A 22,150-nucleotide genomic window follows, 5' to 3' on the forward strand; every position below is an offset into this window, starting at 1 on the left:
TGCTGGTTTTATAATAAGAGACGTTTTCTAGAAATGAACTCATCATCAGAACAAAACCCACAGGCTTTTGGTTGCTTTGCTATTTCACGTTGTGATACTGAGAGCTGTGGCAATCAAGGATAAGATAAATACATGTGAGCACTGCTGTTTGAGAAAATCAAAATAGAAAGCCTCTTTTGCAGTTCCCAGTGTTTTTCAGATGAAGACTCACTTGCCTGGAAAACAAAAACAATAAAGAGCTTCTTTCGTGCCCCAGGAATGATATGGCTGACCCATTGCTTCGTGTAGCTGGGATTTTAAAATGATTGCTGCTGGGGCCGGTGTTGTAACACAGTGGACTAAGCAACACCTTGTGACTGGCATCCCACACCAGAGCACTGGGTTCCAGGCACTGCTGCTCTGCTTCCCATCCAGCTTCCTGCTAAAGTTCCTGGGAAAGCATCAGATAATGGCTCAAGTGCTTCTGCTCCTGCCACCCAGGAGGACGACCAGGATGGAGTTCCTGGCTCCTGGCTTTGGTCTGGCCCAGGCCTGAGTGTTGCAGCCCAGTGAATCAGTGGGTGGGTCTCCCCCATCCCACCAATCTCCATTGTTCCACCTTTCAAATAAAAAAAAAATTGCTACTAACATCAGCAAATTTGCTAGGAGATCCTGGGTGTAGGATGTCTGCCTGCCCCAAATCCTCCATCTACTCACGTGTTATAATATATCATCATTTACTATATGATCACTGTGTCAAATCACTGTGTTAACTGTTCACATGGATCATTTACTTCATTCTTACTTGAACATGCCGTTTAGCTTTACTGAATCATACTTTTTTACAACCTAAAAAAAGTGTCATGATTTGGTCTCTACTCAATGTGGATGTGACAAATTTATTAAAATAATGAGCATTCTTTGAAAATTATGCAGCGCTAGAATTGGGTAAAGTTTGACAATGAAACTGAATACTTTTAACTGACCCTTTAAACTATATTCTTATCTGTTAGAAATATGATCTAAAAGTTGAGCTGAGTCATAATGCCCCTCTACTCAATGACCAGAAGCTATTTTATAAATGTATATAATGTTTTTATTGTAGTAAAATGTAAACAACATAATATTTATCACTTTAGCGATTTGTAAGGTACAACTCAGTGAGTTTAATAAACATTTATAATTTTGTATAACTATCACCATGATTTATAACCAAAACTTTAATTTTTACTTTTTAATTAAAAACATTTGCTCAATTGACATAAATACTGTATATATTTATGGGTTACCATGTAATGTTTCTTGCCAGGAGCCAGGAGCTTCCTCTTGGTCTCCCACATGGGTTCAGGGGCCCAAGGACTTGGGCCATGTTCTACTGCTTTCCCAGGCTATAGCAGAGAGCTGGATCAGAAGTGGAGCAGCCGGGACTAAAACCAGCGCCCATATGGGATGCCGGCACTTCAGGCCAGGGTGTTAACCCACTGTGCCACAGCGCTGGCCCCATCCATGTGATGTTTCAATACATGTGTACAATTGTATAATAGCCAAACAGGTTAGGCATATATATTTATTTAAAAATCATTTGTATTTATCTGAAAGGCAGAAAAACAGATCTCCCATCTGATGGTTTACTCCCCAAATGCGCGTAACAGTTGGGCTGCACCACATGGAAGCCAGGAGCCAGGAGTCAGGAGTCAGGAACTGCTGTCAGGTCTCCCACACAGGTGGCAGGGACTCAATTACTTGAACCATCACCTGCTGCCTTCCACTGTGTGCCTTAGCAGAAAGCTGGAATCAGAAGCAGAACCAGAACTCAAACTGAAGTTCTGTGATACAGGACATGTGTGTCCCAAGCAATGTTTTAACCACTGGCCAAATGCCTGCCCCTTAACATTTCTTTGTTGTTTTTTTTTTTTTTTTCTGTTGTTGTTGTTGTTTTGTTTGTTTGTTTGTTTGACAGGCAGAGTGGACAGTGAGAGAGAGAGACAGAGAGAAAGGTCTTCCTTTTGCCTTTGGTTCACCCTCCAATGGCTGCCATGGCTGGCGCTCTGCGGCCGGCACACCGCGCTGATCCGATGGCAGGAGTCAGGTGCTTCTCCTGGTCTCCCATGGGGTGCAGGGCCCAAGCACTTGGGCCATCCTCCACTGCCTTCCTGGACCACAGCAGAGAGCTGGCCTGGAAGAGGGGTAACCGGGAAAGAATCCGGTGCCCCGACTGGGACTAGAACCGGTGTGCCGGTGCCGCTAGGTGGAGGATTAGCCTATTGAGCCGCGGCGCTGGCCCTTAACATTTCTTTGTAAAGAAAACGTTCAAAATCCTCTACTTTTGTTTTAGAGAAATATGTAGTACATTAAATGACAACTCTCCCTATAACCCTATCCCTAGACTCTAGTAACCTCTATTTTACTGTCTTTTTCTATGAATTTCATTATCTAGGTAGTCCATGTAAAAGTAATCATACAATATTTATCTTCTGTGTCTGACTTATTTCAGCAAGCATGATGTTTTCAAGATTCATCCATGTGGTAGCATAGATCAATATTTAATTCCTTTCAATGGCTGAATAATATTCCATTGTTTGTATGTGTCACATTTGCCTATCCATTTGTCTGGTGGTAGACAGGGGGTTGTTGTTTCTATGTTTGGCTATTATGAATAATATTTCTATGAATATTTATGTACAAATATCTGTTTGATTCTCTGCCTTCAGTTCTTTTGGATGTATACTGAGGAATGCTTGATGAGTTGTATTATGAGTTTAGTGTTGGCTCTTTTGTGAAAACACTAAGCCATTTTCTATAGCAGATAGTCATTTTATGTACCCACCAGTGATATAAAAGGGCTCTAATTACTTAACATCCTCACCAACACTTATTTTCCAATAAAGAAAAGTTTTTATTATACTCATTCTTGTAGGTATGAAGTATCTCATTGCAATTTTGATTTGCACTTCCTTAGTGATTTATGATGTTGACCATCTTTTCAGGTGGTTACTGAACATTTTTATGTCTTCTTTTAAGAACTGTCTATTTAGGTATTTTGCCCATTTTATAGTTGAGTTGTTGTCGGTTCTTAAGAAATTACAAATATTAGTAACTTACTGGGTATATGATTTCAGGTGTTTTCTCTCATGCTTTAGGTTGTCTTTTAGCTCTTTTTGGATAATATGCTTTGATGCAGAAAAGTTCTTAATTTTGATGAAATCTGATTTCTCTATTTTTTCTTTTGTGGCCTGTGCTTTTGGTTTCATAACAATGAAATCATTGCTACATCCAAGTCATAGAGATTTACCCCTATGTCCCTATGTTTTATTCTAATATTTTTATAGTGTTAGCACCTAATTTTATATCTTTGATTCATTTTAATTAACTTTTGCATATGATGTAAGGTACAACCATGAATAAAATATAAAAACTGGATCATCTTTGTATGTGGATATCAGTTTCCTCAGCATCATTTGTTGAAGATAGCCTTTTTTCCAATGAAAGGTTTGGTACCCTTGTCAAAAATATTTGACCTTATGTATAATGGTTTATTTCTAGGCTTCCAATTCTGTTTCAGTTGTCCATAGTTCTTTCTTTATGCCAATACTATACAGTTTTAATTACTGTACCTTTATGTAGATTTTGAAGTGGAGAAGTGTGAGTTTTCCAACTTCTTCATTTTCAAGAGAGTTTTAGCTATTGGGGCCCCTTGTAATTCCATATAAATTCGAGAAATGGCTTTTGCAATTCTGTGAAAAAGGTTTTTTTAAGATTTATTTTATTTATTTGAAAGTCAGAGTGAGAGTGAGAGTGAGAGTGTGAAAGAGAGAGAGAGAGAGAATCTTCTGTCTACTGGTTCACTCACCAAATGACAGTCAGGGCTGGGCCAGACCAAAGCTAGGAGCTTCTTTTGGGTTTCCCACATAGATGTAGGGGCCCAAGCACTTGGGCCATTTTCTGCTGCTTTCCCAGGCACATTAATATGGAGCTAGATCTGAAGTGGAGCAGCAGGGACTCAAATTGGTGCCCATATGGGATGCTGGCATCACAGGCAGAGGCTTTACCTGCTACTCCACAATGTCGTAATTTTGATAAGAGTTGCATTGAATCTGTAGATCACTTTGAGTAGTACTTACATCCTAACAATGTTAAGTCTTGCTATCCATGAACACAAATTCCCTTCAATTGTGTATGTCTTCTTTCAGCAATGTTTTTTAAGTTTCAAAGATATAAGTTCTTCAGTCTCTTGGTTAAATTTAGTGCTAAGTATTTAATTGTTTCAAATATGGTTGTAAATAGAATTGCTTTCTTAATTTCCTTTTGGGTTGTTCATTGGTGGTTTGTTTAAACATAACTGATTTTTATGTGTTAAATCTTACACAGTGCCACTTTGTTGGATTTGTTTGTTAGTTCTAGTAGCTTTATCATGGATTCTTGGGGATTTGCTGTATATTAGAATATATCATCTGCAAATAAGAATAGTTTTACCTCTTCCTTACAAAGACCTTTTACTGTTTTTGTTTTTTTCCCCTCTAATAACACTGACTAGAACTTTCAGTACAAGGCTGAGTAGCACCAGTGAAAGTGAGCATCCTTTTCTTGTTCTTAATCTTAGGGAGAAAGCTTTCAGTCTTCCCCCCATTGAATTGATGTCATAAATATTCTTTATCACGCTGAGGAATTTTCCATCTATTCCTAGTTTTCCGAGATTTTTATCATGGAAAAGTGTTGGATTTTTGTCTGATGCCTTTTCGGTATCAATTGAAATGATCGTGTGTTTTCTTCCTCCTTGTTCTATTAATGTGATGTATTACATCGATTTGTTATATGGTGCCATCCTTGTGTTCCGGCAGTAAATCCTACTTTGTCATGGTGAATAATTCTTTTAATGTGCCATTATATTTGATTTGCTAATATTTTGTGGAGGATTTTTATATCTATAATCATAAAGAATATTGGTCCATAATTTTCTTTTCCTGTGATGTTGATGTTGACTTCGCAGAATAAGGTAGAAAGTGTTCCCTCCTCTTCAGTTCTTGTAAGAGCATAGAAATGATTGGTATTAATTCTTTCAACATTTTGTAAAAGGCATTGGTAAAGCCATGTGGTTACTGGGAGACTTTTGACTACTGATTTGCTGGGAGATTTGTTGATTACTGATTTGATCTCTTGCTTTAAACCTATTGAGATTCCTTTTTCTTCTTGAGACAGTTAGGTTATTTGTTTTAAGGAATTTGCCCATTTCTTGTAGGTTGTCTAATGGGGTACGTCTGATACAATTGGTAACTAATGCTTTTTAATTTGTTTCAGTTAGCATTTTATTGAATGCCACTTATCTGCCAAGATACCCATGTATGCATATATAAAATATCACTTAATTTTTATAGCAACTGCAAGATAAAAGTGGTAGAGGTGGTTATTATCTCTATCTTGTTAAAGAAAACCTCAAAAACGTTAATTAACTTTTCCAAAGTTTTGCATCTAGAAAATAGTAGAGACAGATTTCAGATTGATTTAGTATTCCCTACTCTTGGAGACACGGCTTAAGTGTGGGAAATCTTAAGAAAAATCTGAATTTTTCTGTTTTGAGAAAATATGATTTTATACTTGGTATTAACCAAATTACATCTTGTAAAGCTAGCTATTTCTTGCTCTTCCAAAATATTTCAAAGCAGAAATTTGTAAACATTATTAGAATACTTGACTAGTTAAATCAATGTACTTGGAATCAAAGCATTCCTGGGGTTGTTCATATTAATACCCTAATTTTTAAAAGAGAAATGTTGAGTTCTGGGAAGAAAATATTTTAACCTGTTTAAAGTAGCTTAGTTTTATGAAGATCAAGAATTATTTTAACTCCTCCTTCATATATGGGAGCTATATTATTTATTAAATATAATTAAGAATTGAAAATGGAGATTTTTAACATTGATTTCTTATAAAGGAGATAGATTTAATATCATTTCATTCACACTCACTCAGTTAATTACTATTGTTACAAATTCTGTGATTTTCAATGACTGGCCAAAGGTTGGGATGTGGCTATAAAATAAGTGAAGAAATTAAGATTTATCTTTGATTCTTAACATTTTGAAAGGTATGAAAAACAATGCAGATGATTATAGAAAAAGTATCATGATCAAAAATCTTTTTATCATTTATCTATTCTTTGATGAATCCAGGAGAAATCACTAGGAGGAAAAAGACCACAGTGGTTTCATCAATGTGTATTACAGTCTTTGCTAATTTTTTTGTCTATTTGTCCTTAAAACAAATTGAAATTTTAAATTTTTTAATGGTTCTAAATAGAATTCAGCTCTTATCTGCTGGCTCTTGCTGTATTGTGATGTTGCCCAGGATAAGTTCAGATTTATGGCATTCCCTCATAGTACAGAGGAATTGTAATGTTTTTCTATATCAACTATATGCAACCAATGCAAGTGGCGTTTCTAAGTTTACTTTGGGATTTTTAATTCAGGTATCTCTGTAATGTAGCAAGAATGGTGATTTCTCAGAATAGTGGAGTCTGTAGGTTTTTTGGTAACTTATCAGCATCCTATGAAGCCACCATGGAATAATTTGTAAAAAAAAAAAAAAAAAGCAGCAATCTGTAGTGTGCTTTTCTTCTGTTTCAATGGGTGGAAAATCAGCTGTGACACTAGATTCTCTCTTTGGGGACACTCACTAAGAATCCTCGAGTCTCTAGTTCTTTTTTCTTCCTCTGCTCCTCCAAATCTCTGTGAATAATTTCTCCAAGTATTAACATCTGAAGTTAATAGTGCTGGATACTACAGCTATCACAGTTGCTTATCTTTCTTAAGAATGGAAGTAAATGGGCAGATATTACTCAGTACTTTTACTTAAAAAAGTGGAATTTATATCTGAATTACACATATTAGGAATATTCTTGTGGGAGACTGGCTAAATCTAATGGCTCATAGTTCTTATTGCAAGCTCCTCTTCTTCTGTGATTAAGTTCTGGATTCATTTCCATTTCTCTGAAAATTTAAGAATTTACTCTCTCTCAGGTAATGGATAATGGGTACCAAAATACAAACAGAAGAAATGAGTTCTATAGCACACAGTTAATAAAAATTCATTATGCATTTCAAAATATATAGAAGAAAGGATTTTGAAGATTAGCAATACAAAAATTATAAATGTTTGAGGAGATAGAAATGCCAGTTATTCTGATTTGATCATTACACATTTTATCCATGTATTGAGAATTCACACTGTCCTCCTCCCATAAATATGTGCCATTTTTATATGTCAATTAAATTTCCATTAAACAAAAGGATCGTCTTTCTTTGCTTAAGGACTCTTGCTCTGGAGCACCTTTGATTCCCAAGGATTGTTGTCTATCCTGACCAGTGAAACTGATATCAAGCAAGTCTTCCACAGTTGTACGACCCTGTTTTGGTTTGTTCTGTAATGTTTAGATAAAGACAGTCAGGATTATCTAAAAGGCTGGAAAGCTCAGTGTCCAGCATGGACATTGTTTTCCCAGTTGGTGTTTGGAGGTTGCCTTCTTACACTGGAGTTAGCAAGGGAAAGATTACAATAGTGCCTAAAATTTTCCTGTTCCAACAGGCTTCATTTTCCTTTGTACAAATTTAAAAAGAATGGGTCCTCACGCAAGCATTTCAAATCCAGAGACAAATTTGAAAAAAATTGCTACAACTTGTTGACTGATTCCATGCCAAGTCAGGCACACTGACAACTTTTTCTTGTTAGACTTTTACACAGAAAAAAATTAGAGAGGAGTAGGGAAAAGCATGTGACTTTGTTATTAAAAAAACAGCAACAACAACAAAACTCAACTCCGTAGTACTCTTAAATCTCTGGCTCCATAGTACTCTTAAATCTCTCTGGCTCTTAAGGTTTTCTTGTCTGCTTTTAAATCTCCTCTACTCCCTCCCCTGTCTTTTTTTCCTCTCTCTCTTCTAATCATTCTCTGTGATAAACTCTGTTGCTCTAATGTATTAATTTTTACCTTTAGTGCTGATACAATGATATGTTCTAGAGAAATATCTTTTTAAAGATTCCATTCAGATATACAGATGCAAACCAGCAGAAAGATTAAAAACATTTTTAAAATATGCGTGTCAGCAGTGGAAAGAAAGGTGTTTGTAGCCAGCAGGTGAGCCGGAGAGTACTACAGGGTGTGGTGGAGATAGTAATAAATTAACTGGCAAGCCAAAAACTATAAAAAAAAAATCAGCTATTTCATAGCATAGAAGCATGACAGCTATGAAAAAAGGAGTGCCCCGGGGAATTCTTTAGAGTTTGATTTTTAAAAATATGTTTGACATGAAAAATGTTTTAGTACAAATAAAGCAACTGGTATTAAACTTACAGAGAGGGGGTGTTGTGGTTTAGAGTTAGTATGAATAATGCATGATATTTAAAGAAAGAACAGCTCTAAAATGTTCTGGGAGGCAGTCCATGTTGATGGTTGGAATGGTGATGTTCCCCCCCTGTTTTTGAAGCATCATTAATTCAGCATCGTTTTGTGATCTTTTAAAAAACCTGATAAGATATCAACCAAAAAAATACCATTGGACTTAGATTAGGATATTCTTTCTTCACATAATTTGGCCTAAATATCAAGAAGATCAGTAAAATTATCTAAGCATAAAGTGATTGTCATTTACTATAAAAATAATTTGACCTGGTTATCCTTTTTAAAAATTTCATATAGTACTGCAAGCTAAAATCAACCTCATGGAAGCAAAAAAACAAGATCAGATATTTTGAACATTACTCCATAGGAGACCAGCACAATATAGTGTTAGTGAATGCATTGTAGCAGCACTCCATATGCAATCAGAAGCCAATTGTTACTGGACTGTGTACAAGCACACACTGTGCTCAATGGTCTGATGAGGTATTATGGATATGATGCAAAGAGACTGTGTAGATTAGAAGCTAACAATTTGTTAAAAGTGAAAGCAACTTAACATTTACATGGGGCCAGCTGAGTAGCACTTCAGGTGGCAAACAGGATGAGTTCCAAGGAACCAAGGGCACCAGGAAGGTTCCAGGTATTAGTGTCCATGCAGGGGGAAAATAAAGAGGTTTTATTGCTTTCTAGTTGACTACCTTTATTACTATGATTCTTTGTACACTGTCTCTTCATTATTATAGTCAGCTTTCAGTGTGGAAAGTTCATGCTAAACAGCATGATTATTATAAATGTCAAAAATGTGTGGAAGAACAGCCTATTAAAATATAGCCTAGAGATAGTACATAACACTGACTTTAAATAAGTAGCTGAGGCCAAAGTGATACTCTATTAAATCACTGATGTACAATTTTACCACAAAAATAATTTTTATTTCAGTTACCATTGTCACGATATGTTCCTCATGACCTTCTTGGTTCCCCAGGTTCCTGTAGATCCCATGTTCATAAGTCATAGAAAGTGCTCTCATCCCCCCAAAACAGGAGTGTTCTGGAGTCAGAAATACATTAAGATGGAGCATTGGTCTCTGCTGAACCATGGTCAAGCTCTACCGGGTTTTAGTTCAGACATCCTGTGTGAAATGGATGTCTGTTTAATAAAGTCACCATGAGGGAAGGTATGATAAGAGCCCATCGTGCCAGTCGAGTACCAGATGCTAATCCAGGAAAAATATGGTTTCCACTGTCATTAGGATACCAGGCATTTCACAGAATGCAATGATCTAAGCTGAGGTGCTCTCTCATCCCTATCATATGCACAGGCTATATTTACAAATTTTTAATTTTTTATAAAATAAAGTTGAAGGTTATTGGCAGTTAATAGCTCATCGTCTTTTTCAGCCTCTCATAATCGGCCTCGCCTACCAAGCCAAAACTTTTTGTTGTTCTAATATGAAGGCCTCAGTGCCTTCACCATGCACTGAGTGTCAGCCTGGCTTTAAGATATTTTTTTTACTCTTAAGAAATGATGTACTACAAGATTTGTAATGGAGTGAACATGCTTGACTTGCACATTTAATTTTTTAAACATCACATTCATGTTTTGCCAGTTTGCCTACCAGCTATCTGTTAACAAAAGTTCCAAGGCAGCACTGCAAGTCTGTGCCCAACGAAGCCTTTTGTTTCTGCAGATGTTTGGGCTTAGAGCAATGTTGTAAAGCTCAGGCAATCCAAGGACCATGTTTGTACTTGTCTGCCGCGATTGCCTGGGCATTGTCTAAACCTGTATGCATTGTTCTTCCCGACAGGTGATAACTACCCCGTACAGTTCATTCCATCAACAATGGCAGCTGCTGCTGCTTCTGGACTCAGCCCTTTACAGCTCCAGGTAAGTGCCAGAAGAAAAAAATGTGGGATATGAGCCAGTACTTTAGTGGAAAACTGCTAACCAGCTGTATGCTAAATAATGGTCTGAATGTTAAATAATATTTTAAGCATAGCCCAGAAGGATTAACACCTTGTGTACTTACTCTACTGCAAATAGAAGAGAAAATTGCCAGTTTCAGTATTTTTAAAGGAAAATTGATATTACAACTTAGTAGTATGTATTCTCTCTCAGGTGAGTTAATAAGTTTCACACATTTTATTATTGGATATGCTCACTTTTTCTTTATCAGGCTTTCATCCATGTCTCCATTATGTCCAGATTGGCTTTTGCATTTAAGTAGTAAAACAGAGAATAATGTTGGCTATTTTCCTTCTTGCAGCTCACAGAAAAAGGGATTGTTATTTACAAGTTATTTGTTAATTATTTGGTAAAATGTTAACACACGTGCTCCTGAGTATATGTATCCTCATTCTTTCCAGGATCAAAAGCCTTGGCATGGTATCTGCTATGGGTCCGGGTTTCTGTTGTTTATTTATAAAGCTAACTTTGGTGACAAAGTGTTTTGGAAGCTGAATGAAGAAAACATTTGCACTTTATCCGCTTCAGAGTAAAATGAAGACTTTGGGATAGGACCAGCTTGTATTCTTATCCTTCTAAGTACTACCATTTTAATGGATAATTGACTTTTAAAATCTGAATGTATATTTTAATGAATAAAATTAAGCAGATAAGATCATCAAAATAAGTAAAATCTTTGGTATTTGAATATTTAGTACATGTACAATAATAAATAGCCTGAATTTCAGTATACTGGAAAGTTTATTGAAGAGCACTTTTATTCTTAAAATGTGATTAATTTTTAGTTTTTTTAAATAATCTATGGAATAGTAGCTGGTGAAAAATTTTTGTCTCTAAATTGCTATATCCTGTATGTCTTGAAGATGTAAAATGTACAGCTATCATATCATGAAGAAACATCATTTTGAAAATTTTCAATTGGGTCAAATGAAGAATTTTTGCAATACATGGAGAAGTTTTTGTCATACGCCTTATCCAGGAATCTATGAAAGATGTCCACTTGTTTTGGGCTGCCTGGCAGAGCTAGAAGCATAGCCTGTCAGGAGCAGTAACCCTGCCCCTCTTGCAAACCTATACTTTCCACCCTGCTAACACTGGAACGCTTACTAAAACTGGTAAAAATCAAATAGTACCTCTCACTACTGGTACACCTAATGTATATCTCCCTTTCCTACAGCTGTGGTATATACTATGTTCTTGAGTCAGAGGCAAAAAAAAAAAAAAAAAGGACAAGAAGCAGCCAGTACCACTGTTTGATCCTAGAAGAAATTTCCTATAAAACAGAGAGGCTGGGCCTTAAACCTTCTACTTTCCATTCTTTGATATAGTCAATACCCTGGGTTTACAAATATGTGTTCTGTTTCATGAGTTCTGACAGTATGTTTTGTCTTTTTGTTTTTTTTCTGAATATGCTACTAAACAGAAGGGTCATGTCTCCCACCCACAAATTAACCCAAGGCTAAAGGGCCTAAGTGACCGTTTTGGCAGGAATTTGGACACCTTTGAACATGGTGGTGGCCACTCTTACAACCACAAACAGATTGAGGTATGACTGCTTCCACTGGTGCTTCATTGGGTGGGGGACTGGATTGCTCAGTCATATTCTAGGCTTTTTAAAAATGTAGCACTCAGTGTAAACACTAAAACCTAACCTTTCCTTTCATTCTCATTCCTAAGGCGGCTGTTCTTTTGCTTTTTTCTTTCAGAGAAAAGGGCACTTCTCAAATCAGTGCCCCAAATTAAGTTGTGCATTACTATATAGGTTCAGGAAAATTTTTACATTTGAGCATCTCAAAACCACCTTTCTGTCTCACACTCTTCTACCTTTTCTTACACATAGTACTGTGTAGTATTTAAAAAATGCTTAAATGTTTTTTAAAAACTTTAATTTGGTCCCATACCAACCCTATAAATTTGATAAAAATATAATTCTGCTTGTGTAGATAAATCAGCTGAGGTTCAGAGAAGCCAAGTTATGTAAACAGTGCTATAAAGTATTGATCAAAACAGGGTTATTACTAGGGATTCTAACTTAACCTAATTCTGGTGTCCTAACTTAGTTTTCCCATGGTGCTAGGATCTGGCTGGTTGCTTTTTACACCATAAACTTCTGTAGTATCCTCTTCCTATTTAACCATTTATGGGATCTTTTTCCTATTTGGGGAAAGAGATGGCTTACATGGATCTTTTGAAAAGCAAATCCTTTTCTTCAATAGGGACCCAGTCTTCCTTTCTCCAGTTTCAAACTTAATTCCTCTCTGTGTCATTGGAGTCTCCCTCTGAGACACTCAAATATTGGAGGGTTGCCAATTAAAAAAAAAAAAATGGAGAGAGGCTACCTCAGACTGAAACATACTTTAATTTTCTGCATTAGGTATAGTATCAAATTGTTCATTCTAACCTACTGTGGGAAACTCAACTCAAAAATGAAACAGTTACATCCAAGAAGCTTTACATATTCATCTCCTATTGGCTCTCCCTGTCTGTACATGCAATCAATGAGAGATTCCATTGACATTATCTTCTCTGCTGCTTTGAGTCTTCCTTTTTGGAAAAGTCAGGAAATGTTCCATGCTAAGGTAAAAAGGACAAGATCACAGGCCTCCTTGGAAGTAGCCTAGGGAAGAGTCCAGAGCTTGTTGGCTGCCCTTCGCTTTGCTTCCGCTTTCTATAAAAGGCACCCAAGGTTTCCACTCAGACGTGACTGGATACATTCTGACAGGATATCTGCTGTCTTCCACACAGCCAAACGAGGCTTCTTTCCTGTGGCTTTCTTTTGACTGTGGAGAGGGCACCATATTTCTAGGCATTCTGAAAATCCACTGTGCTTTAGAGAGTCAAAAAGAGGGATAAGTGGCCCTTGGGACAAGCTTTTCTGTGTGGTAATAGCAAGCTTACTACTCACGACAGTCAGCTTGAGGAGCCTTTAAGTGCTTAGAAGAATGTAAATGCAGGTGGCCTTGGCTCAAGCTAAAGACTTCCTCTACTTTCACTTTTTTTTTTTTTTTCCTGATGAGATACTTATGTTCTGTCCCTTCAGTCTTCCCTTCCAAGTGTCTACCAATTTCTTCTTTTGCCTTATTTTTCACTAAGGTTGGCTTTTCCTACCCACCACACACCGTCACTGACCCTTGATATGTCCAAGTTGGCTTCCATTGGTTTTCTGGAAACCACGATGTCACACATATGAGTGTCAGGGTTACAGGTGCTGTAGCAATGCTGATCTAGAAACCCAGAATGTGCCACATGGCTGTCTGTTTAATTAGACTACATAGGGAATCCATTAGTGCAAGAGCCTGCTTTAGCTTTGCAGTTTCAGTTTGGCTAATTTGAGAGTTTCCTAGGTTTGTGTTTATTTTTTGCCTCCTTTTTTCCACCTTTTTTTCCTGCATGTTTGGAAACCTTTGATCTGTTTTCTTATGTGGTACACTAGTTAGACAAGGCTGACCTTGTTTAAGAGGCAGGTTTCTTAAACTTTCCTGGGGTGGGTGTCCCTGGTATTGGGACATCCATGAACAGCACAGTGAACAACCATATCCAAGCTGCTAGACAGATTTTAAATCTTGAGCAAAGGTAGAAGGAAATTTTAATAGTTTCTCATCTTATTGGTATTATATTTGCTCTCCTTTGTCGCTAAGGTTTTCTCTCCCCCAGTGCAAGCTAAAATGTCACAGCTCTGTCATAAGCATGATTATGAAAACTATTGATACTAAGAAAATATTACAACTATGTTAGCAAGTTTTGTGTCTGAACAAACATTCTTGGGAAGAAAATTCCACAATACACACACCCCTGTTCTCCTGTTCTTCCACTTGCCTTGCGTTGTTCAGAACTGGTCCTTTCTACCTAATGTTACAGTTCATTTAGCCTTCCAAGATTGCCATTTGTAATATAAATCAGCCTTGGTAAATCTTAATGGCATTTATAGTTATTCTGTAAAAGCCCGAGGTTTCATAATAAGTAGAGAAAAAGTATTTAGAATGGAAAGATCTTCCTTACATTAGCATATTCCAGGTGTTTTTTTTTTTTTTTTAAATAAAGAAGATGCAGCAAAGACCATTTTTTGAATACTATTGTGCTGATCTAAGGCATGGTTTTCTGCGCCTCAGGGGCACAATATTAGGAGAAAGAAGGCCAAAGAATGCTATTTTTAGTTGAACAGTTCAGCAGATGGAGACATGAATACTCATATATTGGAAGGTTGAGGGACTTGAACCATTAATTTTGATAATGTATTTAACCCTGGGAACAATCAGAAACTGTAACTCTAAGGTTACAATGCTTTTGACCTTTAGAGAACAGAGAGCACTTGCTACAGTAAACAATATATTATATTGCTACCTTTTCCAATTCTCTCAGCCTTATAAATTTCAGGACGAGTTGCCATTTGCTTTCCTCAGCTATGTTAGCATTGGTCCTTAAGTAAGTCAAAAAGAATGTTAAGGAAAAGGAGACTAGTATAATGAGGCAGTCATGTAAATACAGCATTTTAAATAGCTATGATGTGAGATTATTTTTGTAGAAATGTAATCTCAGGAACTATGCACTGAATGCCTTTTTTTTTTTAAACATGAAAAAGAGGTTTAAGTGTATTGATTCATTTTATGTGGTTACTTTCAATAAGATGGATCTTTAATTTTGTTTTGTTTTGTTTTGTTTTTAATTGGGAGTAATGTTGCCTCAAAGTTGCAGCTTATATTAAACACAATCTGGTACCATATGCAAAATGATACACCTGTTTCATGCCTTCTTATTAAATGATGCATGCTTCTCTTTAGCAAATACAGCAGTTAAATATCACACAGCTTAAGAATTTCTAATTAAAATATCTCCACGTGTCAGCATATTGGTAATGTATTATTTTAATCCATTTATTTTGTTTATGAAACAGTGACATATGTTTAGATTGTGAAATATATGAGCCTTAAAAAGCACTTTATTGAAGAAAATTAATTCCTACAATACTGTCTGGGTAATGTGTTCACTCACCCAGTCAGTCACTGGCAGCACTGCCAGTCTTAATGTTTCGTAGACACACTTACCAGTTTCTTCCACATAACAGTCTTGAAAGGAAGCAGAACAGCGTTTTTTCTTAGCTTCAAATGATAGGTTTTTCTCTCTTTACTTCTTCCCCTACACCTTACTTATTAATTCAAACCTGTCCCCAAAACATTTTTGTTGCCTTTTAAAAGTATACACACACATGCACACACACACACACACACAAAATAAAGGATGGGACTGAGTTCCTGTGTAAGGGATTCTGAAAGACCAATCAAAATTAAAACAAGCTAGTTACCTTTTCAAAGTTAGACATAGTAATTTGTTTGTCAGCAGGGAGATGTTTGGGTCAGCCTAAGATAAAGTGACTGTCAGCAGTTATTCCTACAAGACAAGTAATTTCACTCAATGTATTACTGACAGATTGCTCACTTCTCTGAGTCACCAGAGAAAACAAACTTAATATTGTTACAGGCAGAGCTTCTGTCTTCATTAGCTTCAGAGAATGATTTTTATCGAGCATTCAAAGCTACCAAGCTTTAGTTGGAATATATTTTAACAGACTGGTTCTTATTATGATAATATGGGTAATATTCTAAGTGAAAGAATTGTATACGAAAATTAAAATATCAATATAAATACATTTTCACTTTCATTTGATGGGTTTTATGTGTGGTTTAGAGGAGATTTGAGGAAAGGAGTGTAATTAGAGCCTCAAAGCACTAAGAAAACCTATCAACCATAAGTTACTCTTAAATGAAACTATAAAAGTCTTGCCAAGTTTGCAAAGATAAAGGAGAACAATTGAAGTTTTTGCAAAAGTGAATACAAGCACATATTTTATTTAAATGATATTGTCAATTTTCATGCCACAAATGGAAAGTGAAGAAGTACCCATCAGCATCGGGGAAAGCTCTATTTCCATCTCACTTCCAGCCTGGATCTTTATGATATTGTATTTAGATATAGCAATGCCTCCTACTCTTGTCTTCTTATTTGCAATTGTAAACATTCCTGAGTGCTGTGGGGAAATGGGAAGGTGAGTTAGCTTTCCTGGGTGATACTGGGAGGCTGTGGTTTCTAATAGAGAAGAGGGTTGAATAAAGGGTTGATTAGAGTGACTTATTACTGGCTACCCAATGGAGAAAGAGGAACCGATTCAAAGCTGGCTTTAAGGATGCCAACTATGGGGCTGTGCTGTGAGGGGAAATGCTTTCTTTTTCTCTTAATCAGCCTTCACTTACCCCCTCTGACTCTTTTCATGACTTTTGAGAGTATGGTAGAACTTGAGAGGACCATTACAGCCAGGACTAGATGAGCTGCCGGCTAATGGAATAAGCTCCATTTACGGAATTAGAATTTTGGATTAGAGTTTCCACTATTACTTACTTGCCGTGTTGTCCTGAATTGTTCTCAGAATAACTTTTTTTTCCAGTTTTTTTTTTTATTATAAAAAGATCATAATGCATATTCTCAGAATTGTTGTGAATAGTAAATGGGATATTGAGTCATTCATTAGATTTCATCAAATGTAGCCAAACCATCATCAGAATAGGCATAAAACTTTCCAGCACCCTAATAATAATCAAGTTTACTCTAGTTTTATTACCAAAAGTGCTTTCGTTTAGCAAGTCTAATCTATTAGAGTATAAGCCACTGAATTTAAATATTTTGTCTCCTTTTAAGGTTTTTAAGGTTTAATTGACTCATTTATTTGAAATGGAGATGAAGAAGGAGAGAGAGAGAAAGAGAGAGAGAGATCCATTGATTTACTCCCTAAATGCTGCATCAGATGAGGCCGAGCCATGCTGAAATCAGGAGCTTCTGGGTCTTCTCTCTGAGTGGTGGGAACTCGAGTACATGAGCCATCCTCCACTGCTTCCCAGGCACATTAGCAGGGAGCGGAATTGGAAGTGGAGTAGCTGAGACTCAGCCTTTTAATAAGTACTCTGATATGGATGCGGGCATCCCAAGCAGCAGCTTAACCCGCTATGCCGCAGTACGCACTCCAGTTTTTGTCTCTTATTTATTGTGGAATTCTCAGCATTTCTTGGTATAGTATTTGGTAAAATTAGTAAGTTAATAAATTTCATCTTTGGTGGTGATCTGAGACCCAAGCTGCTTTGAAACCCCATTTCTATTAAAGTTTAGTCAAGTGCTCTTTCTGCAGGAGACATTGTTTTATGTAGCCAACTTTTAATTTCTAGAAGAAAAATTACAGCTTCTGAGTGAATCTGATGAGGCTGAAGAAATAATATATCTGAGAAGAATGCAAAATATGAAGATAGTTCTAACTGCTCGGAAGTATGATTTGTCATTGTGGAAAATAAAGCAGAGGTTTATACCCACCCACACATTAAAACATTGGATAAACTGGATATTCTTTTGGAAATTTGATTTTCAGTTGGTTTTAAGGTAATAATTGAAAGTTGAGCAAATTGGCCCTTTTCACACATATGTATATGTTGTAATGAAGAACCCTGGAATTCAGAGAGATGCTTAAGGATATATGAGTGTCAGAAAATTTGAAAGCAAAACATTCTAGGGGCAGCGCTGTGGTGTAGTGGGCTAAGCCTCTGCCTGCGGTGCCTGCATCCCATATGGGCGCCACTTTGATTCCCCACTGCTCCTCTTCCAATCCAGCTCTCTACTATGGCCTAGGAAATCAGTGAAAGATTGCCCAAGTGGTAGGGCCCCTGCACCCACATGGGACACCACAGAGTACTCCTGGCTTCAGATTGGGAGAGCTCCAGCCATTGTGGTCATCTAGGGAGTGAAACAGCAGATAGAAGACCTTTCTCTCTGTCTCTCCCTCTCCTCTCTGTAATGCTACCTCTCAAATAAATAAATAAAATCTTAAAAAAATTTCTATTTTAGAAAATGCTTTGTTCCAGTGTCCAACCATCAAATAAGTCACATTAGTCAACATTTCAGAAACTTATATAAGAAAAAGCTATAATAAAACATTTTGACCTGTAAGGTAACAGTACATATAGAACAGGACATTATATTTTTAAATTATAAGATTTTTTCAATTATATTTTAATTAAGAGGAATTGGGTGGTTTTCACAACAGGCATGTCTCAGATGCGGGCTAAAGTTTCCAGCTACTAGAGCTAGCACATAATTGTTTATGATCTGTAGCTCCCTCTTTCTGTTTTAACATCGAATAATTAATATGCACAGGTCTACATGTTTGTGAAAATCCATATTAATTATAAGTTCATGGAAAATTTAATGATTTAAGTACTTTGTACTGATTTGGAATCATCTCACTTTATTTTAGCTGTTTTAGACTATAAGGATTAGGATAATAACTAGGATGATAACTAGATTCTGTTACGTACCTTCCAAACTTAAAAGTTATTAATGAAGGATTTTTTCTCAATTAAAAGTGAATAAACAAGCACTTAACATCTACTACATACTTTGTACAGGGTTCTGTGTAGATTAAAAAAATCATTGTGTGTTCCCTTCTTTCTTCTGTCATCATTCATAACTGATGACAGCAGTCGAGTCATTTTGAATTAAAGCAATTAACTCTCATTCTCCTCCTAATTTTAAAACATGAGTTCCTTTATATTGTTAATCATTTAATTCAGATTTAGTTAAATATCTGCATTTTCTTTTTAAAAAATATTTTTATTTATTTATTTGATAGCTAGAGTTACAGACAGAGAGAGGGAGAGACAGAGAGAAAGGTCTTTCATCTTCTGGTTCACTTCCCACATACAGTGGCCAGAGCTGAGCTGATCCAAAGCCAGGAAGCAGGAGCTTCTTCCAGGCCCCCAGGTATAGATGGCCCAAGCACTTGAGCCATTTTCTACTGGTTTCCCAGGCCATTAGCATAGAGCTAGATCAGAAGAGGAGCAGCCGGGCACGGAACCGGTGCCTATATGGGATTCCAGCACTGCAGGTGGAGGCTTAGCCCACCACACCACAGCACGAGCCCCTAAATATCTTCATTTTCATTTAAGAGATTAAGAGGCCGGCGCCGCGGCTCACTAGGCTAATCCTCCGCCTTGCGGCGCCAAAACACCAGGTTCTAGTCCCGGTCGGGGCACTGGATTCTGTCCCGGTTGCCCCTCTTCCAGGCCAGCTCTCTGCTGTGGCCCAGGAAGGCAGTGGAGGATGGCCCAAGTCCTTGGGCCCTGCACCCCATGGGAGATGAGGCGAAGTACCTGGCTCCTGCCATCGGATCAGCGCGGTGCGCCGGCTGCAGCGTGCCGGCCGCGGCAGCCATTGGAGGGTGAACCAGTGGCAAAAAGAAGACCTTTCTCTCTGTCTCTCTCTCTCACTGTCCACTCTGCCTGTCCAAAAAAAAAAAAAAAAAAAAAAAGAGAGAGAGATTAAGAATGGAAGCAAAACAGTCCTTTGGCAAAGCAAAGACTTAAACTCGAATCCTTCATTTCCAGTGAACTTCATTAAGAGTTCCATGCATGGTTGTATATTTCTCTTATAACACTAGCTACAAATAGCCCTTGATTTTATGTCTAAATTAACCCAAGCCGTGATCCTTAGTACTCTGTCGTGATTTCCCTAGAGCTATTGACTTTGAGCAGTATGACATAAGTGATATCAAGAATTTAATACTTAAAATATAACCATGTGTTCAACTATCTCAAACCCTACACAACATAAGCATACAGTGTTTCCTGGAAAGTATTTCAAAATAGAGCTATTTTTCATCTAGAAATTGTATTTTTGAGATGTGTACCAAGTTTCTGGTCTAAATTACCTGCTCATTTAAATTAAAAGAAAAGTGAAGTATTCTTTTAAAATTCTTCTTACTTAAATCACAATTGTTAGCTTTGAATGTAACTATTACAATAACATAATACATATCATATCACAGCTGTATCAAAGTGTGTCTTTAAAGAGAGTTTATAAATCATGATCAGGAAATTGATAAAGGCTATAAACTTTATGATTGCAAACATATGATATTCTGGAAGAGGCAAAACTATAGGAACAGTAAAAACACCCATGGTTGTCAGGGGTTGGGATGGAAAGAGGAATGAGTATGTGGCACACAGAGGATTTGTAGGGCAGAGAAGGTACTCTATGATACTATGATAGTATATCATTATATACTTGTCACAATCCATAGAGTGTACAAAACCAAGAATAAGTCCTAATATAAACTGGTATTTAGGTGATTATGATGTGTCAGTGTAGGTTGTATTGATAATGGGGGAGACTATACAAGTGTGCTTTATAAAGTTTATGGAGAAATGGAATTAAAAGAGAATGTATTTCTATGAAGTCTCCTTTGAAGTCTCCCTTATACATGAATGAGGTCAGGGAACGTGGAAATGTCTGTACTTCCTCTTAGTTTTGTTTTGAGCCTTAAACTGCTCTAAAATAGTCTTTCAACAAAAGTTTACTGGCAAATCCAAGCAGTACAAAGTTCATCACTCAGATGGTCAACAGATACTTAGTGCTCATTGTGTGCCAGGCACTGTTCTACACTGAGGTCCTGAGATGGGAACCTTTCTTTCGTCCATCCCAGGGTTTGGTTGGCAATATCTGTAGACAATTTCCATTGTTTGGATTGGTGGGAGCAGGGATTACTACTGGCATCTCATTGGTAGAGACCAAACCCTACAATGCCCAGTAGAGCTGCCTCCAACAAAAATTAGCCATTCCCAAGTGTCAGTTGTGCTGAGGCTGCTGTTTTAGATAATGTGAAAATATCAGTGAATACTATCAAACAGAGCCCCTGTCCTCACAGTTTGCATTCTAGTGAGGGAAAGAGAAAATCAGGAAAGGAACATAGACTAAGGCATTGGGATTACAAATCATCCTCATCTGAACAGAAATATCCCCACCTACATATCTACCTATCCATCTGAATCTGGATGGGCAGATTTATTTTTTAATTGAGAACTATTCAATTGTTTATCCTCAGGTTTTATTTTTGTTTGTTTTTTTGCTTCACTTCAGTCTTTAAAACTAAAACTTTAATTCTATGCAGTCACCTTTGGCTGGAGTCATCACAACTCTCCACAATAGTGCTCGTGAAATTTGGTGAGGACTTGGGAGCTCTTCATTAGTTTTTATAGGATGCTGTTTACTAAGATCCCATAGGATGAATGGAATCATTCTTGGCAAAGAACTTATACTTGATATGTAAATTAGACATTACAAAGGAAGCCTGAATTGCCTTCTAAAACAAGACAGCGGAGATAAGTAGTATGGATACTATGTATATGTGTAAATATGTGAGTATATGTGTTTTTGTATACATGTTTATATAATACCTATTTTATAGACATATAGTTTAAGTGAAAATTTACATTTCACCCTGGTAATAACTGCATTTTAATATTATCTCCATAGTTTAGAAGAAAGTGAAGCTCAGGTGACTTGGACCAGATTATTCATGTAATGAACAAAATAGGACTACAGTGGATAGCTTAAGTATATTTTAAAATTTGCTTCTGAGTCAGAGTTCTTTAAATTCTGCTAACTGATGTGTAGGAAGCTTTCTTACAAAACGTGTACCTCTATTATAATATTTAAGTGAACTAAAGTAGCTTAATTAAATCCAAACAGGAAACCTTTCAAAGTCCACATGATATTCTCAGTATCCCCCAGAGTTCCTGTATTCCTCAGGTTTCCAGCTAACTGTCCAGAAGAAATCTCAAGCCAAAACAGAATTCAGCAAGGACAAGAACCGGGTTGATGAAAACTGTCTTGTCTTATTCTGTAGCTTTCCTATGAGGAAAATGCTGAGAATCTTTCTGCTGAATGCCAGAGCCCGACTCTTGTGAGGGTTTCCGGGTCTGTCTGAGAATGTTAAAGTTTTGG

General features: G+C 36.9%; 1 protein-coding gene across 50 annotated transcripts in view; it reads left to right on the forward strand.

The window, feature by feature from the left end:
- Positions 1 to 22,150, forward strand: part of SOX6 (SRY-box transcription factor 6) — a 647,773-nt gene that overhangs the window by 513,231 nt on the left and 112,392 nt on the right. For 26 of the 50 annotated variants that reach the window (XM_070073077.1, XM_070073091.1, XM_070073084.1 and 23 more), the window contains one exon: positions 10,179 to 10,258. In XM_070073077.1, the coding sequence (XP_069929178.1) occupies positions 10,179 to 10,258 (80 nt within the window). Of the gene's footprint in view, positions 1 to 10,178; positions 10,259 to 11,759; positions 11,883 to 22,150 lie in introns of all 50 variants that reach the window. The other 24 variants (XM_051833972.2, XM_070072957.1, XM_070073046.1 and 21 more) reach the window with 1 other exon arrangement.

This window comes from Oryctolagus cuniculus, chromosome 1, assembly GCF_964237555.1.
Source record: "Oryctolagus cuniculus chromosome 1, mOryCun1.1, whole genome shotgun sequence".
Taxonomy (NCBI): domain Eukaryota; kingdom Metazoa; phylum Chordata; class Mammalia; order Lagomorpha; family Leporidae; genus Oryctolagus; species Oryctolagus cuniculus.